The sequence below is a fragment of the Dasypus novemcinctus genome, chromosome 10, assembly GCF_030445035.2.
Source record: "Dasypus novemcinctus isolate mDasNov1 chromosome 10, mDasNov1.1.hap2, whole genome shotgun sequence".
In the NCBI taxonomy this organism is placed as follows: Eukaryota; Metazoa; Chordata; class Mammalia; order Cingulata; family Dasypodidae; genus Dasypus; species Dasypus novemcinctus.
In genome coordinates, this window is record NC_080682.1 from 83,775,049 (window position 1) to 83,795,700 (window position 20,652).

Consider the following 20,652-nt stretch of genomic DNA (forward strand, 5'->3'; position numbering starts at 1 on the left):
TGTGATTGCAATGTTGGGCTGTGATGAGGAAGGATGAAGATGGGACTTGCTAGTCCAGGGCCACATGCCAAACCATGCTAACACTTCACAATTTTGTCCTTGGCAATGGGGAGTCCTTGGTGAGGTCTGCAGTACATGACATCAGATTTTATTTTTAGACTATCACTCTGACTTCAGAGTGGACAATGCATTAGAGGAGTGCAGAAGTTGAAGTATGGAGAGACAAGCAGACAGCCCAGGAGGGAGATGATGGTATCCTGGACCAGGATTTCTCTTTGGGAGCTGCAAGGGTTAGGATTCTGGCTAATGAGCATGGATAGCAGGAGAAAACAGACCTTTAAGTGACTGGGATCCTTGTGGAATGCAAACATCCGTGTTACTAAGAGCAGGAGCAGGGAAATTACAGAAAGTATAACAGATGGAGAAACCTTTATAAACAGGAGATTTCACAAGTTTCCTGGGGAATATCAGTGATACTTCCCAGAGTCCAAAAGCAGTGTACACATGCTCCAGACTCGCTGCTTTGCATCTTGGCAGCAAGGCTCCTGACCCATGTGTATCTGGGCCTCTAACAAACCATTCTCAGTGTTGGAAGTTGGGGAAGTTGCTGCTGAAGAAATCCTAATACATGGACTCTCACATTATTGTCCGACAAGGTGCAAGGTTCCCTGTGAACCACCTTACCCAAGATATATGGGATGAGCACAGTTATCCGTGAGTCTCATTCATTCATTCCACTGGCATTTATTGAGCACCTTTGGTGTACGCAACATAATACTGGAATATAGAGGTAAAGGGTGCACAGTCTCTGACCCAAAGGCCTCCTGACCTGTGGTGAGGGCAGGGCAGTGTGATCAGTGCTACGACAGAAATAGTCAGACTTTCATGAGTAGGACACACAGCATTCCACATTCAGTCCTGGGGTGATGAGAATATGAGTACAATAGGAAGGGAGACTTTAGCTGAGTCTTAAATGATCAACAAGTGCTTTTCAGACATTTGTTCCCTCTCCAGCTCTTTTCCAAGTTATACCTCAGCTTTGGGTGGTACAGGGTGACAAATCCATAAGATACTCTATTACCTTCCTCAATAGAGTTGTTTTTTTAAAAAGCCTTTAAATTCTTCTGGCAATCTTTGCCTATGTCTGAGACTTGGAAGACTATAGTGAAATAAAATATCAGTGAGTTCAAGAAAGGTGGTATACATTTAAAAGGAAAAAAATATATTTATTATTTTTTGTGAATATTAAACATATTTACCGTCTGCATTTTAGATTGTTTCTTTAAGTTGCATTTCTCAAAGTGTAAATTCTACCTTAAGGGAATGAAATATTTATAAGGCTCTTAGAGCAAAATATTTTTAAAAATGTAAATACTATTTATATTACCATTCAATGAATTACGGTAATATACAATTCATTGTGCCATTGAGAGCATTCTTGTTCTTTCTTTTTAAAAATATTTATGGCTTTGATAAGCCAAAATTGTATCTTATTTCAGTTTATATTGGATTTCTTTGCTTTTCCAAATATTTATTGGAATTTACATTCCTACTTTTGTAAATTATCTATTTTTGACCTTTGCCCACATGTAAGATTGGTATTTCATTCATTTAAATGGACTCTTCAAAAGCAAAGAATATTTTCTGGTTCTCCTATTTTGTCTGACTGGACAACTTGAAAATCCTTCTGCCACAAATGCTTAGAAATGCCAGTAACTGTCAGTCCAAAAGGAATAGCTGACTCCACAAGAAAAGAAAGAGAAATATCCGGATACAAGAAAAGAAAAGAGAACTGAAACCAAGCTGACCCTGCAGCTTCCTTGAAGGTCAAGTGTCATCCTCCATTTCTAGAGTCTGGGCTTTTGCAATCACATATAATCTGAGAGAGATCTCAGACATCCATGGTAGAGAGTTGACACTGACACTCCTACAGAAAGTTAAGACTTTCCAAAGATTGCATCTTTTGAGAGAATTTGGACTAGAAAAAAACAATCACCAATCAACAGAGAAACAAATAAGGAAATTAATCTTTTTCACCCTGGGCTCTAGTAGGAAAAAATACTTTCTCTTTCTGGGGAATTCGAAAAGAACATCAAGATGGTGCCTGTAGGAACACTATGAGAAGCAAACATAAAGTCACTCTGGAGAGATACACCTTACACCCAGGACACGTAGGATTCCTCTAAATAAAGCCTCACTAGCCTTAAAAGAATGAATCAAAAACAGAATAAAAGAATGCAACTAAAAAAAGAACAAAATAGAACTTCTAGAAACTAGGAATAGAGTCATGGAAATTAAAAACTCAGTAGCTGGCCTTGATAGTAGCTATATTTGAGGCGGTTCCTCATTATTCCAAATCTCCTCTTGCGGACATACTTGCAAACCCCCTTGAAAGTAGGTATGGCCAGATGACTTGGTTTAGCCAATGAAAAATAAATGTCATAGCTGAGCTAAGGCTTTTTTTCTCATTTCTTAAAAATTTGTATTGAAATATGTCATTCATACATGAACATATGTAAACAGTAAGTATATAATAAAAGTTTGAACTTACAAAACAAACATTCATAGCATCATATATGGCTCCCATACATCCCCACCATCAATACCTTGCATTATGAAAAAAAGAGTATTGTCAAAGTATTACTAACCACAGTCCATATCTTATATTTGCTGTATTTTCCCCCAAACTACATTATTATTTTTTCTTCATAAACCATAAAATTTTTCTAAAGTGCATTATCAGTGGCATTTTGTATAATGACAGAGTTGTGAGTTCATCACTTCAATCAATATTAGAGCATTTTCATTATTCAAACAAAACAAAACAAAAAACCCCACTGTCATACCCATATGTTAATAATACTAATTAGAAATCCTATGATATTAAGCTGAGGCTTTTAAGAATTAATGTGCAATTTGTCCTATGTTTCTTTCTCCTGGCATGCAGCCATCATTGCTCCAGAATAGTAGAAGCTCCATTAGACTGAGTCTTTAGTGAGGAAATGCAGAGCAAAGGCTGCTGCCATCTCAGAAACAAATGGACATGCAACATAAGCAAGGAATAATTCTTTGTTATAAGCCACTAAGACTTTGGAGTTGTTTATTATTGTAGTGTAACCTAGCTTATTCTGACTGGTACGTTTAAATCAAATTGGGCACAGTTGAAGAAAAATTGGTTAACTGGAAGATAAATTTGAGAAAGTTACCAAATTTAATCAGTTCAAATATGTTAAAATATTCATATTCAGTTAAAAATATGAAAAAAACATTATGAAATATAGGATATGGAGTATAGAATGAGAAAGTCCTAAATACATTTATTAGGAGATATATAGCTAAGAATGGGAGAGAGAAAATCTTCAAAAAGATAATGGCTGAGGATTTTCCAGAGCTAAGGAAAGATGAAGATGTTAATCATTGGACTCAGAATTCCAAGCAGGAGAAATAAAAATACTTCAGAGAGTACAGAACAGCAAAGACAAAGATCTTAAAAGTAATCAGAGAGAGGAAACAGATTATTTACAAAGGAATGTCAATTTTCAGCAGCAATAGTAGAGCCAGAAGACAAGGTAGTAATATCAACAAAGAGCTGAGAGAAAATAACTGTCAGTTCAGAGATAATAAATCCAGCTAAACTATCATGCAAGATTGAGAGCAAAGCAAAGACATTTTGAGACAACTCATAAAGTTTACTTCTCAAAGATCCTTACTGAAAGATTTACTAATGGATATACTAAGGCAGAGCAAAATTGAGCTCAAAAGCAAAGAGTAGGATACAAAAAGAACACTTGTAAGCACGTGGGTAAATCTAAGCAAGCATTCACAAATTATAATGAATAATTTATGAATACAAAAACCAGGTGAAATTAAAATACTTAAAAATAGTATAACTTAAGATTGGTGGGAATTATTATTCTAAGGTTTATTCAGGAAGAGACTGGAGAGCTTGATTAATTTTAAAGTCAAGTAAATATTTTAAAATGTAAAGGGGCAAGCTAAAGACCAGAATTAAAGCGTGTAATTTAGAAACCAATGGAGGGGTTGGGGTAAATTAGAAAAAAAACAATAAATAAAGCAAGGTAAATAAAATTAGAAAATAAGATTGTGAAAATAAATACAAATATGTCAGTAATCACAAGAAATACAAGTAGATTAAACTATTAGTTAATAGAGTCTCAGATTAGATTAAGAAAAAATAGGGAAACGGACTTTGGCCCAGTGGTTGGGGCGTCCGTCTACCACATGGGAGGCCCGCGGTTCAAGCCCCGGGCCTCCTTGACCCGTGTGGAGCTGGCCATGTGCAGCGCTGATGCGCGCAAGGAGTGCCGTGCCACACAAGGGTGTCCCCCGCGTGGGGGAGCCCCATGCGCAAAGGAGTGCACCCATAAGGAGAGCCGCCCAGCGTGAAAAGAAAAGAGCAGCCTGCCCAGGAATGGCGCCGCCCACACTTCCCGTGCCGCTGACGACAACAGAAGCGGACAAAGAAACAAGAAACAAGACGCAGCAAAAAGACACAGAAAACAGACAACCGGGGGAGGGGAGGGGAATTAAATAAATATAAATAAATCTTAAAAAAATATATATATATACAGCCCTGTGTTTTCCAAGACGCACATCTAAAATATATGGATTTGGGGAATAAACTGATATACAGGCCAGGTAATATTGTTCAAACAGAAACAAACTAAATTGAGCTTGTGAATACCTTTCTTTGCACATATCCTGATGTTTCCTGGTGGCAGCATTGTCCAGGTGTGGTGCTAAGCACTTTACAGGAATTATATCATTTAATGTACGTACTAATGAGACAGAAATCCTGGGATGGTTGCTGCCTTTGCCTTGAATCATTTTGTAGATGATATATTAAAACTACTTCTGTCATATGTTTTCATACTTTACCAACACCACACCTCCATCCCTTGAATGAATATGAAGCAACTCAGTAAGTATTGGTGTTGCTACTCATTGTTTTCACACACCATCCAGGGCATTACCCAGAGATTGGGAAGTAGTGTCAGGTGCCAGATAGAGAGCAGAGGTCCAAGACTGGGCTTTTTATGGCACCAAGAAGAATTAGGATAAAGGTTCTGTTCAAAAAGCCCTGATTTTGCTGATGCTTGTCTCAAAGGGTGAAGTCCTAAACTAAGTGTCCCCAGTACCCATCAGAGGGACAGTTATAGTTTATAGATATTGTGGGTTAGTTTCTGCCTTTTTCCTTGCTGGAGCCTGGTCTGAAGACTTACTTGAGTTCCCCTGTCTGTTCCTTCCTTCTGCAGAAGATGGAGTTCCTCACACAGTGCGGTCCATGTCCCTCACGCTGGGAAAGGTATGTTCAGGGAGTACCAGGTCTCCCAGGGAATGCCCAACAAAAGTTTCCAGTCACCGAAGCATTCATTCTTGGATCCATTGATGCCAAAGAACTTCTGGACAGAATCTCTATTCAGCTTCCTGTACTCACTAGCTCAGCCTCCAATATCTCACCTTCCTTGTTCATAGTTTCCCTGACTCTGCATCCCTTATATGAACATGAAATGACCCACAAGGCTTGGTATTGCTATGCATAGTTTTCACACACTATCCAAGGTGTTACACAGAGACTGTGGGGTCATTTCCTTGCTACTACTTCAGGATCTAATAAACTAAAATTTTTTAAATGTAGAGAGATCACTCATCACTAACTGAAAATTTGTGTCAACTATGGCTACTCTCTCCACACCGACCCCTCAACACCATCTCTACCCCCAAACCAAAATAGCTAGTGAATGTCATCACAGCAATAGGAACCAATGGCATTTTCCAGGCCCTTCTGAGCTGTGGCTGTTGATACCTCCTTCCCATAGAACATGCCCCGCAGGAGGGTCAGCGTTGCCGTGGTGCCCAAGTTTAATGCTCTGAACCTGTCTGGCCAATCTTCCAGCTCATCACCCATCCCCTCCTTACCAGCTGTGGTGAGTATGCTGCTGCCTCCCTTCTGGCCCTGTTCTGCCTCTCCATCAGACGATTATGGGAGTGACCTAGCCACGGGTAGGGTCAACAAAGAGGAAATTCTCAACACAGAATCTGGCTATAGAGCAGGCTACCTATCTTCCACTGCTCAACCAGAGCTACACATTAAAATTACACAGATATCTTTTAAAGTGTTCTATGTCCAGCCCTACCCCAAGATTCTGGAGTGCATCAGTACTTGAAAAAAATCTCCCCCAGGTGATTCTAATGTGGAGTCAGGCTCGAGAGCCAGTTTAAACCAAATCAATTACACCAAAACAACATGGAAGTCCTGTGGAATTTGTTACTAAAAAATTGCTGATGACTTCAGCTTTTGGTAATAACACAGCTACTGAAAATTGTTCTTGGAGCTGTGTATCTCTAGGGCAGGGATTCTTAATCTTTTTTGTTTCATGGACCCCTTTGCCAGTCAAGTGAAAACCACGGACCCCTTACTAAGTCCACACTATACTATGCATTATTTAATAAATATATCACACCTACACCAACATGTCCCCACAAGAATGTTTTTTTTTTTAAATTTGAATTCAATCTCATTGACCCCTTGTTAAGCTCTAGGAGCAGGGATGGGTTTATGGGTTTGCATGAATCCTTCCCCACTCCCTTCCCCCAAGGAACTTGGGGCCTGCGTTTGGTAGGATTCAGTGGCAGTCAGTAAACTGGGGACCAAGGAAAAACTGATTGTTCCCCTTCAGAATGGAGCCTCAAAATGTGAACTCTTGGGGAGCGGGTATAGTAAGCAGTTGAGTGCCTACTTCCCACATGGGAGATCCCGGGCTCAGTTCCTGGTGCCTCCTAACAGCAAAAAGAACAAACAAAACAACAACAAAAAAACAAGCAGAAAATAAATGGAAAAAAAATAGTGACTCTGGAGCTGATATGGCTCAGTGGTTGAGTGTCAGCTTTCCCCATACAAGGTCCCCAGCCCCAGTATCGGGGGAAAATATGTGAACTCTTAGGTCAAGGAAACTCAAGAGAGAAGGGGCAAGTTGCATGTGCCCCAGAGAGAAGGAACACTGACGAAAGGATGGGGAAGACCTGAGGAAACTGGCCAGGGCTCAGATGCAGGTTGGAGAAAGCATGGGGGTGGGCGAGGAAGGGAAAGAGGAGGGACAATAGCAACCCCTCCCCCACGTCATGAGACCCAGCAGCTCTGGCTTCTTCCTTCCATAGCTGATCCTCAATTCTCTGTCTTCTGTTTTCCATTCAGTCAGAATCAACCAATGGGAAAGGCAATGTACCTGTCACCTCAGCGCTGCCTGCTCTTTTGGAAAAGTAAGTTTGTTAATTTTCCTCTTTACTTTAAGGCAGCCTGAAGAAAACTGCCCCTACTCACCTTCCTTCCTCCATTCCTCATGCTCAGGATGTGATGGAAAGCAAATTAAGTTCCAGGGGATACTGAGACCTACCAGTATTTCAGACCCCATTTGCAAAATTGTCAAACCAGGAAGATACTGTGACTGAGGCCAAGCATAGCATAATCTAAAAGAGCCCAGAGAAGAGACAGCTTTCTCTGTTGGTTAGGATTCTTTGGGCTTCAGAGAAAAGCCCCAACTCAAACTAGTTTAAATAAGGAGTCCAGAGGTAGGGCTATTCCAGGTGAGGTACAGCAGGGCTCTGGTGCAGCCTCTCTGGTTTCTTTGTCTCTGCCCACTTTGTATGTTGACTTCATCATCAGGCTTGTGGCAAATGGCAGCTAGTTCCAGGTATCCCATCTGTATATAACATTATCTAGAGGAAGAGAAAGACCATTTCTTCCTGTGTTTCTTTTTTAGGACTAAACCCAGAACCTCTTGTCAATCTTCCCTCTTATCTCATTGGCAAAATTTGGTACAAGCTCCCTCTCTAAACCAATCAAGATATTTTGGAACAGGACGGTCATTAAGGGCTTAAACTAACCCCTGGAGTTGGGAAGAGGTTCAGCTTCCCATGAAACAAAATGGATCTGTAAAAAAGGCTAAACAGCTGAATGAAATCTTGTTGTTATCTGGAGGTAGGAAAGGGGTATTAGATTTGCAACCAGCAGTGACTGCTACTCCTAACTTTTCTAGGCATCTGTGCAATTTGCAGGTCTTTTCATCCTCAGCCAGAGCAATGCAGGCTGTTGTCAGGCACTCAGAGGAGTTTATAACTTGCTTTTCAAATTCATCATTTGCTTGCCCGGAAACATCTGGATCACAGCTGCCACCTCTCAGGACTTTGTCCATTGTGTCTTTTCTCAGTTGGGAGAACATCCACCTCTATTCTTCCTTCTTATTTGCCTTGAGACAGCTTTAGTCCTTCATATTTCATTGCTCTTGGAATAGTTTTCCTTGACCTGGCAAAAAAAAAAAAAAAGTCTATGTTGGATCCCTTTTCAGTACAGACAAGCTCCAAAGCTCTCACTCCTGGACTCAGCCTGCTTTCCTCACCTCTCAGTGTATGCAGCCACCAACCTATTAGTGACTCAGCCAGTATTAGTCTTTTTTTTTAATTTTTTAAAAGATATTTTGATTACATAAATGTTAGAGAATATATAGGGTATTCCCATATCCCTGCTCCTCACACCTCCCACATTTTCCCACATTAGAAACATCTTTCATCAGTGTGGTACAATCATTGCAATTGATAAACACATTTTGGAGCATTGCCACTAAGCTTGGATTATAGTTTACATTGTAGTTTACACTCTCTCTGATTCAACCCTGTAGGTTATGGTCAAATATGTATTGGCCTGCATCCGTCATTGTAATGTCATTCAGATGATTCCCAAGTCCCAAAAGTGCCCCCCTATTACACCTGTTTTTCCCTCTCCCTAACCCCAGGATATCTATGGGTCACTGCCTCCACAACAATGATATTTCTTCCATTGCTAGAATTATAATAAGTCTATAGTGGAATACTAGTAAGTTTATTTTAGTCCATAGTTCATTTCCCAATCCTGATGACTTTGGGATGGTGATGCCCACTCCACCATTAATTGAGGGGGGTTTCAATCCCATATATCCGATAGATGGGACTCTCTTGCTTGCAGTTGTGGGCACTCTCAGTTCCTTGGTATGTTGTTTGTCCATCATCTCCTCCCTGTTAGTTGTCCTGGGTGAGTCCATTGAACCAGAGAATAGGTATTGCAACTCTATTGAGATTCAGGGCTCACCTGGCACATGGACAGCCCAAAGATTTAAGTCTCTTAGATGTATACCTACTGACTCTAGTACTAATTATAGATTTGAATAGAAGGACAGAAGAGTCATGCATAGGGAAACCACTGCTGAGTCTAACTCAGTCACACTGGGGAGCATAAACACCAGATTATGATCCACTGGCAAGGGACCAATTTCCTAAGCTTTCTGCCCTGATGATAGTGTCTTGATGTCTCCATGTCCCTGAGGAGTGTCGCTATTTGGGGTCATATCTACTATGGCTTTCAATGAGATCCTGTTGAGATGTGCATAAACACTACATCTGGGATGGCCTCCCACCTCACTTTGAATTCTCTCAGCCATACAAATTCATTTGTCTTAAGCTTTTCCCCCTTATGGTCAAGATGTTGTATGTTTTTTTGTTGTTTTTTTTCCAGATGCATTGCTTGTTGGTACTTGGTAGCAATCCCTTGATGCCAGGGAGGCTCATTCTGGGAGTTATGTCCCACACTGGGGGGAAATTACTGCTTTTATGTGCTGAGTATGACTTAGAGAGAGGCCACATTTGAGCAACAAGGAGGCTCCCTGTAGGGAACTCTTAGGCACCCTACATCATTAGGCTAAGTTTCAATTTCAAGAGCAAAGGCTCATAAGCATAGTCATCAATATCAAGGATCCTTAAATGGACCATCCTCTTTCACAAGTCATTGTCCTTGTACTTGAGACATTCTTGTTGTTCCATTAGAGAATGTGGCAGAACTCCCCAGGATGGGAATTTGATATTTTTTGGTTATTGTGTGAATCTCCACCCAGTGTGCCAATGCCCCATGAACATTTGAACACATTTGTATACCTTATATGTATACCCAGGTAAACTTCCTCCCATGTACCCCCCCACTGACACCCCACACCAATGATTCTCCTGTCACAGTTGCAAACCTTCTGTGATCTAAAACTTTTTCAAAATTGAAGTCTATAAAATAGGCACATACAATTAATAAGAAAATGAGATTATGATAGTTTTATACATAAGAAGTAAAATACAGAAGAAATGAATAAAAAGTAAAGTAGAATAATATTTTTTTTAAATTGGAATATCAAAAATAATGAAAAGTATTTTAAGAAAAAAACTTTTTTTTGTTTTTACATTTTGCCTTTCGTCACTCTAAGACTGTTGTCCTGTATGTATAGTGACATTTTCTTCCATTGATTCCCTCAGTGTCTTTTTTTTTTTTCCATTTTTTCTTCAAAGAAGCTTTAGGTCACAGTAGAGTCACATACACGATACAGGGGATTCCCATATACCCAACATCCTCCCCTTTTTCCCCTTTTCCCCATCAATAACCTTTTATATGTCAATGATACATTTGTTACAATTGATGTTCAAATATTGAAACATAGCTACTAACCATTGTCAATAGTTCACATTATGGTTTACATTTTGAGCCATATAGTTTTATAAGATCTGATAAAACTTAACATGGCCTGTATCCATCTTTGCAAGATCACGCAGAACACTTCCATCACCCCCCAGTATTAGTCTTGAAGTTTCTCCAAAACTCTGTCCTTGCCACCCCATGCCCCATAAGCTTACAGCTCAAGTTCTGGACCTGTGGACATTTGTTTGTTTCATTTTCATCATCACCACAGGATATTGTACAGAGGTGAAAAATTAACAACAATTTGGAAGTAACCAGGGTTACAGAATCTTACCCAGTTTCTAGAGTCTACTGCCTAATCCATGGTCTCTGAATCTCGCCAGAAATAGTCACTTGATGCTTCTGAGCGAGAGACTCTCCAAAATTCTCACTCTTTCCAAACCTGCCTTTGGGCATCCCAACCCCTTCTCTGGAAGGACCCACAGCAAGAGCCCATTGCCAACGGTAAGCCTGCAGAGCCAGCCAAAGAGTCCCTCCAACAGACTAATCATGGATGGGATAGGCCCTGGATTCTATAGAACTAATACTCAGGCCAACTGGGAGGTTCCACTGGTGATAGTGGGGACCATCAAGAACCCTATTCTTGCTAGGAGAAACTGAGGTACAAAGATGATAACTGCATGTAGCAGCCCCAAATAATCTGGTGTGGCCACAAGTGAGGACCAGGGATGAAGTCACAGTTCCAAGGGTTTAGAGAGAAGGGCAGAATGAGAACTGAGGCAAATCAAACAAGGGGGTCCCAGGAAGATGTCTGCAGCTCATCTTATGGGATAACCAAGGGGATTACCATGACACATTAGCCATGCTGTGGGTTAACTTACCTTTGGGGAATTCACTCAGCCTGTAAAGGTGGCTGCAAGGAGAGGAGGTGGTAGTCAAAGGAGGAAGGATTCAAAACTGACATTAGCATTCCCCTCTGGATTTCTAACAGGTGCTAAGTGATTTCCATCTGAATTTGTGAAACTGGAAACATTTAATAGATTCCCAAGAGGTTAGCAATGATACAATCTGTGAGTGTAAATGAATTCTGTTCTGTATACAAATGCAATCAATTCTAGCTAGTTTATCCATATTATTAAAGCACTATAATTTATTTAACATATATTACTTTCTAGATTGTCCTATTCGGCTTGATGGTAAAGTGATTTCACATTTCCTAAGCATATGATCACTGAGCAGGAAGGGAATTGGCTAAGCCTGGGCAAGTTGTGAGGCTATCAAATAGCCTATGCTTAGTTCACAAGCAAACACCTGAGAGCTAACTGCACAACCAAAGGTGATTGGAGGGAATTCTGAGTTTGCTCTTTTAGGTCATGTTATAATAAATTGCTCTTCAAAGGCCATAGGTAGAGAGTGATATTTAATGTCAGTCGTAAAGATTAAAATAGGACCAAGCTCAAGAGCAGTTCCACAAGTAGGAAGAGCTGTTTATTTGTATAGTCTTTTACTGTTTCATTCCTTTGACAATTAATCCCCAAGGACCAGACACACAGAATGTACTCCAGGCTCTAATGAGAAAAACAGATGGGAAAACACCTGATTATGATACAATGTGACCACTGGTATCATAAGGAAGTAGAGGTTGTTAAGGGAACAATACACACAAAAGAAGCACCTACCCTAGTTTTGGCATGAAGTGGGACAAAAGGGAGGCTCAGAAAATGTTTCACTGGGAACTCATTTTTAAACTGAAACCTGAAGAGGCATATGGTTAACTAGGTGAACAGGAGGTGGACAACAATCCAGGTTCTGAGGCAAGAGTAATAGTAATCATTACTATTCTTATTTACTGCACACTTAACTTTATGGCAAAGTACTGTACTAATTGCTTTATATTAATGATTTTTAAACCTTACAATAATCCCAGGACATAGATATACTATGAATATCCCAATTTTATCCATGAAGAAACAAGAGCAAGAGAAATTGTTACCTGCCTGAGGTTACATAGCTAGCCAATACCATTCATACTCTTATCCTCTTACTAGATCATCTAGCTAAAGAACAGAAAGAAGTTCAGTGTGACTGGAGAGAAGAGGATGGATTCAGGAGCTCTTCAGGGTGACAGAACCTGGTAGCTGACTGAACATGGGTGGAAATCTTAATATTTTATATCATAGAACAATTCTAACTACGATATCTAAAATAACCATTTTTCTATACTTTTGAAGCAGCTAGTGTAATTACCTAAAGGTTTTATACTATATTAAATTTGTACAGTAAGTGACCCCTATTTGCTGATAAAATTTCTGGAGCAATAGCTAAAATCATCTCCCATAACCTTGTAGTGGATTCTAGGAACCTGGAACAGAGCAACAGGGAGCAAGGGAAGTCTTCCAGTTCGGGTCCCCTGGTCTGGAGTTGTCTGAGGGAACCACAGCAGTGGGGTGGCTTAGACACATTGCTGAGCCCCAAAATGTAAGAACTGTCCAGTGGAAAGAACTGTCCAGTGGAAAGTTCTGTGGGTTGCTTATAAATATTGTTTACCATGTGGGAAAAATTGAGTCTAATATACCTGACTGTCAAAAGACACATTCTGATTAAATAGCCCCTATTTTACTGAGAGGTAAACCCTTTTGACCCAGTGGACATGAGAGAACAATGAGTTTCATTTTAATGAATTACCCCAGAAAGAAAGCAGGCAGTATTTCGAGCTGGGGACAGAGGCCAGAAACCTTAGTACGTGGCCCAGAAATCTCAGGATTGGGCACATGACATGCTCAGCAACCAGATTACAACCATGAATAGAGATGCTATCAACCAGACCCAAACGCCGGGTGCTCGGGAAATAGTCACTTACAGGGAGGACCTGCCCATTTTATAAGATTAATAGGCACGCACTGGATGAACTGAAGGGACTCCATGCAACGGCATACTTAAAGGCACTTACTATGTGCGAAGCACCATTCTGAGTGACTAAAACACAGCCTCTTCCCCTGTGATCAGTCAGGTAGAGGCACAGGCATGTACACAAAAAACAAAAATTCCCTACAATATCTGAGGCATGGTGAAACAGATGTTTGCTGAGGGTGTAGAGGGAGGGAGAAATTAACTTTAACCAGAGGAGGGGTGAGTATCATTAAAGTCTTCATGGAGGAGAAGATATTTAAGCTGAATCTTAAAGATGCAGAAGAAGAAATGAAGAATTTCCAGGCAGTTGGAGCAGCTATTTAAGGGAAATAGAGATCAGGAGATACGGCAAAATCTTTATGGATTGTTCATTTCCCATGCTTCCACCCTACCCCAGGGCTAAACCAAAGGTTTTCCTAGCCTATCTTACCTCCTAAACAAGAAACCTTTAACTTCACCCTGCAGGTGTCATAACCTCAGAACCCCATACACTAGAGAATCAGGAAAATATTACCATTAATAATTAGTGCTCAGGGAGGGATGGAAAGCACCTCTAGACATGAAGCTAGAAGACGGAGGTACAGTCCCAGACAGGCCAGCCAAACACCAATAATGCGAACTTGGGCACACCACATACCCAACCTGAGTGTGGGTGTTCATCTGTCAAATGGGTGGTGGATAGTGGATAGTGCAGCCAAGAGCATGAGCAGATGTCAGACTGCATAGGGTTAAATTTGAGCCCTTCCACACACAAGCTATGTGGTCTTGTGCTTGTTATTTAACCTCCCTGAGCCTTGGTTTCCTCACCAGTCAACTGAGTATAACATTACCTGCCTTATTGGGGGGAGGTTTATGAGGCTTAAGTGAGATTTTAGCACAGTATCTTGTATATAGTAGGCAGTGGACAAATGTTAGTCCTTATTATCATGGGGAGGGTCAAGTAAGAGAATATATGTGAAAGTATGTCACAAACTAACATCCTGTACTGATACAGTGTGAGCTGAAATGGACAGTAGAGCCATATGTTAAAGTCAGTGAAATGGGATTCTTGGCTCTACCAACCATGCAAGGGAAGAGTTTCTTTTTTCTTTTTCTTTTTAATAGAACAGTCATAGGTTTATAGAAAAATTATGCAAAAAAGTACAGAGATCCTGGGAGTAGATGTGACTCAAGTGATTGAGTGCCCACCTCCCACATGGGAGGTCCCAGGTTCAGTTCCTGGTGCCTCCTAAAGAACAAAAACAAACAAGAAGCAAAACAAATGAAAATAACCACTGAGGGAAGCCAATGTGGCTTAGTGGTTGAGCACCAGATTCCCACATATGAGGTTCCAGGTTAAATACTCACCTCCGGTACCTAAAAACAAAAACAAAAAACTAATACAGAGATCCCACATATATCTACTACCACATGCATTATTTTAACATTTTACTTTAATGTGGTGCCTTATAACAATTGATGAGATAAAACCATTATACAATTAACTATAACCCATAGCAAGGAAAGAGTTTAGTCTCTAGATAGCAGTAATGGACCCAAGTACAGGCTTGTTTATGATCACTTGGCTGCAGAACTCCAAGGAGCATGAGTATGTTGTGACACACAATAGAAGTGCTCTTGAGAAATTTAATAACCAACTTTATGTAAATTTTACCTTACTTTGAATTATATAGCTCATATTTAGATTTCTTCTGACTCTGAAGTGTTGTAACATATAAAAAGTTCTCCCTTGAGGATATAAATAATCATCTTGTCATTAATCAGCTTGAGTTTTTTGGTGGGTCAGGTTTGGAAGAACCTCAGATTGCTTCCAAAATTTACAAATAAATTTACTACATAACTATAACAATAATAATAACAGGTGCCATTTGCTGAGTTACCATCTTCTAGAAAGTTTACTTACATTTCTTAACTAATCTCTAGACCACCACCAACCAATGAGTATGTATTATTATTTCCATCTTACATTTGAGGAACCTAAAATTCAGGAAAGTTAAGTAATGTGCATGGGTTGGAGCTAGAATTTGAACCCCAGATTTGCTTCAGACAGATTCGTTCATCTATATTACATTGTCATCCTTCATATGTGCTTAACAAACACGTGAAGTACCTCTAAGGCCGAGAGCTATAGATACAAGAAATTAAAGGTCTGATTCCACTATTTCATTTCCAATATATAAATACATTTCATGAAAGAATTACTTTCCCTACCCTTGGCTGTAGCTATGTTTTTCTGCTCTTGCTCCAATCATTTGGACAAATAGGAAACTGCACATTAAGCAGAGGTCACATGGAAGGGAGTGGATAATGTAATTTGCAAAGGGAGAAATGTTATGAATAGCTGGTATTTTTAGAGTGTTATCTTTCTTGTTCACAATGGGTTTTGGTTTCCAGCCTGATGAAATGTAAATTTTAAAAGGTCTAAAGAAAAATAAGAGTTGGGAAGCAGATGCCAAGAATGAGGAGAAAGATAGAAGGCTAACTCATAAGCCCTGCCTGAGATGTCAAGGAGGGATGTCAGCTGTTGATCTTTCAGCGTCCTGGCTTAAAAGTGTTGCTCATGGTTTTTCTTGTTTGACGGTTTCTCCCACTTCAGAGAGAAAATTTAAGCCATGAAACATGAGCCCCTTCATCCTCTTTCACCAATTCTCAACCCATCGTCTTTATCTTCTTCCTCCCTTTGTTATAAAAAGGGAGGGTTTCTCCGCCTTTCTGAGGCCTGCCCAAATTTCCTTTTCAAAGACTTCATTCCTTTGGTCATCTGCTTCCTCTCATCCTCTCTACTGGATCATTTTCATCCACATTCAAATGTCCCTTGACCCCATTTCTTCATCAGGTATTCCCCCTGACACAATCCTCTACTCCCCTTCCAGTCAAATTCCTGTGCTTCTATCTTCCCTTTTTCTCACCTCTCATTCTTCACTGAGCCCATTCCAAATTGGTCCTTGGCTCCCACCATTTCATCAAAGCTACTCTTGACCCTGTATTGTCAAATCCAGAAGATGTTAAACTCCAGGAATGGGATGCCTCCTCTTAAAGGTGTGGGCTCCCAATCATTGTCTTTCCACTCAAAGCATCTCCTAGAATAATAGGTAGATTTGGTACTATGAAGAAGGGGGAGCTAGTATGGTATTTGGTGTTGTGGGTCCAGGGAATATTCATGAGTAGGGCCTTTATAAAATCTTGTCTCAGGCCAGAAGGAAAAATGAACTTGAAAGTTACTGAGAAAACTGGATTTTCCTCACTTTTGATTAGGAATCAAGCATGGCTTTGTTTTCAGATGCTCATCCTTTCCCTCAAATGACTCCCGGTGTCCCCCAATTCTCACTAGTGGAAAGACAAATGGGGACCCAGATGAAGCCTCTGCTCCCATCCCAACCCTGAGCTGCCTGGAGGAAATAAGCCAAGAAACCAAGGCCAGAATAGAGGAAGAAGCTTACAACAAGGGGTGAGTCAGACCTCGGCTGCCTAACAGTTACCTGGCAGGTCTTAAAAGAAAACTTCTAATGGGCTTTTCCTGTTTCTTAGAGACTTTAGGGAAGCAACCAATGGCCCCAGAACCTCCTTGTCCCAGTCAGAAGCTACATAGCATAGGAAAGAGCAATACTGTTCCACAGGAAGGGCAGAAGGAAGCAGGGTGAGAGGGTGTGGTTAGACAATAACTAGACTGCCCTCTTTTTAGGCAGAAAGCCATCTAAAGGCCACTGCTCAGAATGGTCTGGAAATCAGGGGCCCTGGTTGGTTCCTCTTGGTGGTGCCCAAGGCTTCCTGACACATGTACAGGGCTGTCATGTTGCTACCAACAATGCCCAGAAGCAGCTGCAACTCTGCTTCCTAGAACTGCTCTGGTCACACCCCTCCTCCCCGCCCCCCAAACTTCCAACCATCTTGCTCTCTAACTGAATTTCCAGTAGCACTTTCGGCTTGTTGTCAGTCACTGGCAGGACAGAGGGCTGAGCAGGGGCCAAGCCCAGGTTTCAAGGCAGAGGCTTACCTATGACCAGGCACCATGCCCTGAACTTCTCCCTTCCCTGTGACCATGAGGCAGGTGCAACTTCCACTGACACCAAATGTTGGGCTTGGATGTGGAGGTCCCATACACAGTGATGGGGCTGTCCCTGCCAAACTGGACTAGTCTTAACACTCAGTGTACAGCAGACAAACAGTCTGTTCAGGGTAAAACTGCCCTCTACTCAGAATGCATGGGGTGGGAGAAACTCTCCATTGGCTTATTTTTTTAAATAACTTTTTTTTATTTTAAAGAAACTTTAGATTACATAAATGTTATGTCAAAAATATAGGGGAATCCCATATGCCCCAATCCCTGCCACTCCACACTTTCCCACATTAACAACATCCTTCATTAGTGTCATATATTTGTTACAATTGATGAACACATATTGAAGCATTGCCACTATGTGTGGATTATAGTTTATAGTTTACACTCTGTCGCATGCTGTTTTCTAAGTTATGACAAAATATATAATGGCCTATATGTCATTGCAACGTCATGCAGGGCAATTCCAATGTCCCGAAAATGCCCCCATATTACACCTATTTTTCACTCTCCCTCCCCTCAGAGCCTCTAGTAACCACTACCTTTATATCAATGATACAAGTACTTCCATTGCTAGAATAACAATGATTCTACAGTAGAATAATAATAAGTCTACTTTGGTCCATTGTTCATTCCCCAATCATAAGGATTTGGGGATGGTGATGAATACTGTGCCTCTGTTTGAGAGGGGCCTTAGATCTCATGGGACAGATGGATGGAACTATATTGCTTGCAGGTTGCAGACTCTCTGTTCCTTGGGATGGGCATTGCCATCATCATCACCTTGTTAGTTGTCCTGGGTGAATCCAAAGAACTGAAGAGTAGGTGTTGCAACTCTGCTGAGATTCAGAGCCCAACTGGCACGTGGACAGACCAAAGATTTAAGGTCTCTTGGACTTACACCTATCAAGTCTAGTACTAACTATAGGTTCAAATAGAAGGAGCAGAAGAGCCATGTGTAGGGAAACCACAAATGAGTCCAACTGTACCACACTGGGGAACATAAATTCCAAGATAAGGCACACTGGCAGGGTACCAAACTCCTGAACTGTCTGCCCTGCCTATAGTGTCTGGATGTCTTTAGAGTCCTCAGGAGTCTGGCTATTTGAGGCACTATTTACTTTGGCAGTCAATGATATCCTGCTGAGACATGTATAAGCATAACCACTGGAATGACCTCCTGACTCACTTTGAAATCTCTTAGCCATAAAAACTCATTTGTATTTACCATTTCCTTCTTATGATCAAGGTTTTTCTACAGGTGCATTGGTAGTTGGTGCTTGGTAATAATCCCTCGGTGCCAGGGAGCCTCATCCCCAGGAATCATGTTCCATGTCAGTGGGAAGGTAGTGCATTTATATGCTGAGTTTGGCTTATAAAGAGGACACATATGAGCAAAACAGAGGCCCTCAGAAGGTAACTCTTAGGCAATATATAATATTAGGCTAAGTTTCAATTTCAAAAGAAAAAAATATGGAACACTTCATGAATTTGCATGTCATCCTTGTGAAGGGGTTATGCTAATCTTCTCTGTATTGTTCCAGTTTTAGTATATGTGCTGCCAAAGTGAGCACTCTTCATAGACTTTGTAAGCATTTACCAAGGACCTACCCTAGTCAAGTTATGTACCTGGCACTTCTGTGAACGTTCCCAGGAAGCCCATGAGATGGGCATCATCACCCTCTCCATTTTACAGATGGGAATCTGAAGCTCAAGGTTACAGAGGGAGCAAATGCAATCTTATACCTATAGAATGTTTCATAGGATAAGAACCCAGTCAGGAAATCCCGCACCCACATTCCTCCCTGTAAGTTCTGTCACATTTTCACATCAACAGGAAGGATGACCGAGGGAGCAGGGGAAATTGTACTGACATAGGAAATTGTATTGCCACTGCCACTTTGGGATTCAATGGAGCTTCCCAGCTTTTTCCTGTTGTGTGGAACCACAGGAAGTACGTAATTATTGGACATACTGAAGTCCCCTCCTCCAGAAACTCAGGAAAGGATGTTTCAGACCTGGTCTTTCTAGACTAACTTGCTCCTTTTTGTCCTTCAGATACCAGGAAGGTCTAAAGAAGACTAAGGAGCTTCAAGACCTGAAAGAGGAGGAGGAAGAACAGAAAAGCAAGAGGCCTGAGGAAGCTGAAGAGGCAGAAGAAACTGAGGAAGAGAAAAAGGACCAGAGAAGCAGGTGGAAAGCCTGAATTTGGAGTTCTTGTCAGGCAGACCAAGAGTTGATATTACTAAACTAGGTCACAATTCATTTAATTGCACGAAATTCTTAGAAGAACTAGTCCAGAGTACCAGTAGGTCAGGGACTTAAGTGAAGAGCCAACAGAAGCCAAAAGGGCACTCATGTTGAAGGAGGAGGTAGAGGAAATCCCCAGAGCCAAAACAGTTAACAATGGGACATTTGCAAGTTTGGAGGAATCTGAGAAGAGGTGGTCAAAGACAGGGCAGACAGAAATCTGGAGATCTTGGGAATTGAGAATGGGATGAAGGACCCTGACTGGAATCCCTTCTTGCTGAGCAACAGTTAGCTCATTCCCAAGCCATCCTCATGAAAAAGCCAAAGCAGAGGGAGCCTCCCTGAAGTCCTAGGCAGGTTTTCTTACCAGAAGAGAGGCAAAGAAAACACATCAGGCAGGGAAGACACCCAGTCTATTGGCAAAGGCAAATCTCCAGCAGGTCCCATCCATGCTAATCAGGCAAACTCGTTCATCTGGACAGTGTCTTCACCTTGGATTGGAAATTCAGGGATTTTTCTGTCTTAATATATCTTTATATTTCTAGTGTATTTTCCCCCAAATTAGGAATGTATATATATATATATTATTTTTTTTCCCTAAATATAGGAATAAAGAGAGTGTAGGTCCTGCATTTTGTTCTACCTGTGGTTCTACCTGACCTTCAGGATATAGAATAGTAGAAATAACCTCATCTAATTCCAGGGTACTCTATCCAGTCTAGCATTAAGGCAATGATATCTCAGCCCCACCATGCCAGGATTATACCATAGAGGCTTAGGGACAATACAAACTGGTGCCCACAGAAATATACTCTAACCTATGCATATAATGACCACATCAATATCCTGAAATTTCAGGACAGCTCCCGTTTCATACATTCTGTCCTGTTGTCTCCATTAGTACATTTATATCACAAGTCTTGAATTT

At 40.9% G+C, this 20,652-nt stretch overlaps 1 protein-coding gene, 1 long non-coding RNA gene and 1 other non-coding gene across 15 annotated transcripts in view; 1 reads left to right on the forward strand and 2 right to left on the reverse strand.

The window, feature by feature from the left end:
• IRAG1 (inositol 1,4,5-triphosphate receptor associated 1) overlaps window positions 1-20,652 on the forward strand; it is a 250,917-nt gene that overhangs the window by 221,222 nt on the left and 9,043 nt on the right. For all 9 annotated transcript variants that reach the window (XM_071217846.1, XM_058305750.1, XM_058305744.2 and 6 more), the window contains 5 exons: window positions 5,277-5,326; window positions 5,841-5,948; window positions 7,217-7,281; window positions 16,749-16,865; window positions 19,533-19,667. In XM_071217846.1, coding sequence (XP_071073947.1) covers window positions 5,277-5,326; window positions 5,841-5,948; window positions 7,217-7,281; window positions 16,749-16,865; window positions 19,533-19,667 — 475 coding nt within the window. The remainder of the gene's footprint in view (window positions 1-5,276; window positions 5,327-5,840; window positions 5,949-7,216; window positions 7,282-16,748; window positions 16,866-19,532; window positions 19,668-20,652) is intronic.
• Window positions 1-20,652, reverse strand: part of LOC131280064 (uncharacterized) — a 64,129-nt gene that overhangs the window by 4,267 nt on the left and 39,210 nt on the right. For 2 of the 5 annotated variants that reach the window (XR_011649799.1, XR_011649801.1), the window contains one exon: window positions 4,362-8,323. This is a non-coding gene — a long non-coding RNA (uncharacterized lncRNA). Of the gene's footprint in view, window positions 1-2,514; window positions 8,324-20,652 lie in introns of those variants that run through there. The other 3 variants (XR_009187644.2, XR_011649800.1, XR_009187643.2) reach the window with 2 other exon arrangements.
• On the reverse strand, window positions 18,942-19,048 carry LOC111762948 (U6 spliceosomal RNA). The gene has a single exon (XR_002795940.1). It is a non-coding gene; the product is annotated as a U6 spliceosomal RNA (small nuclear RNA).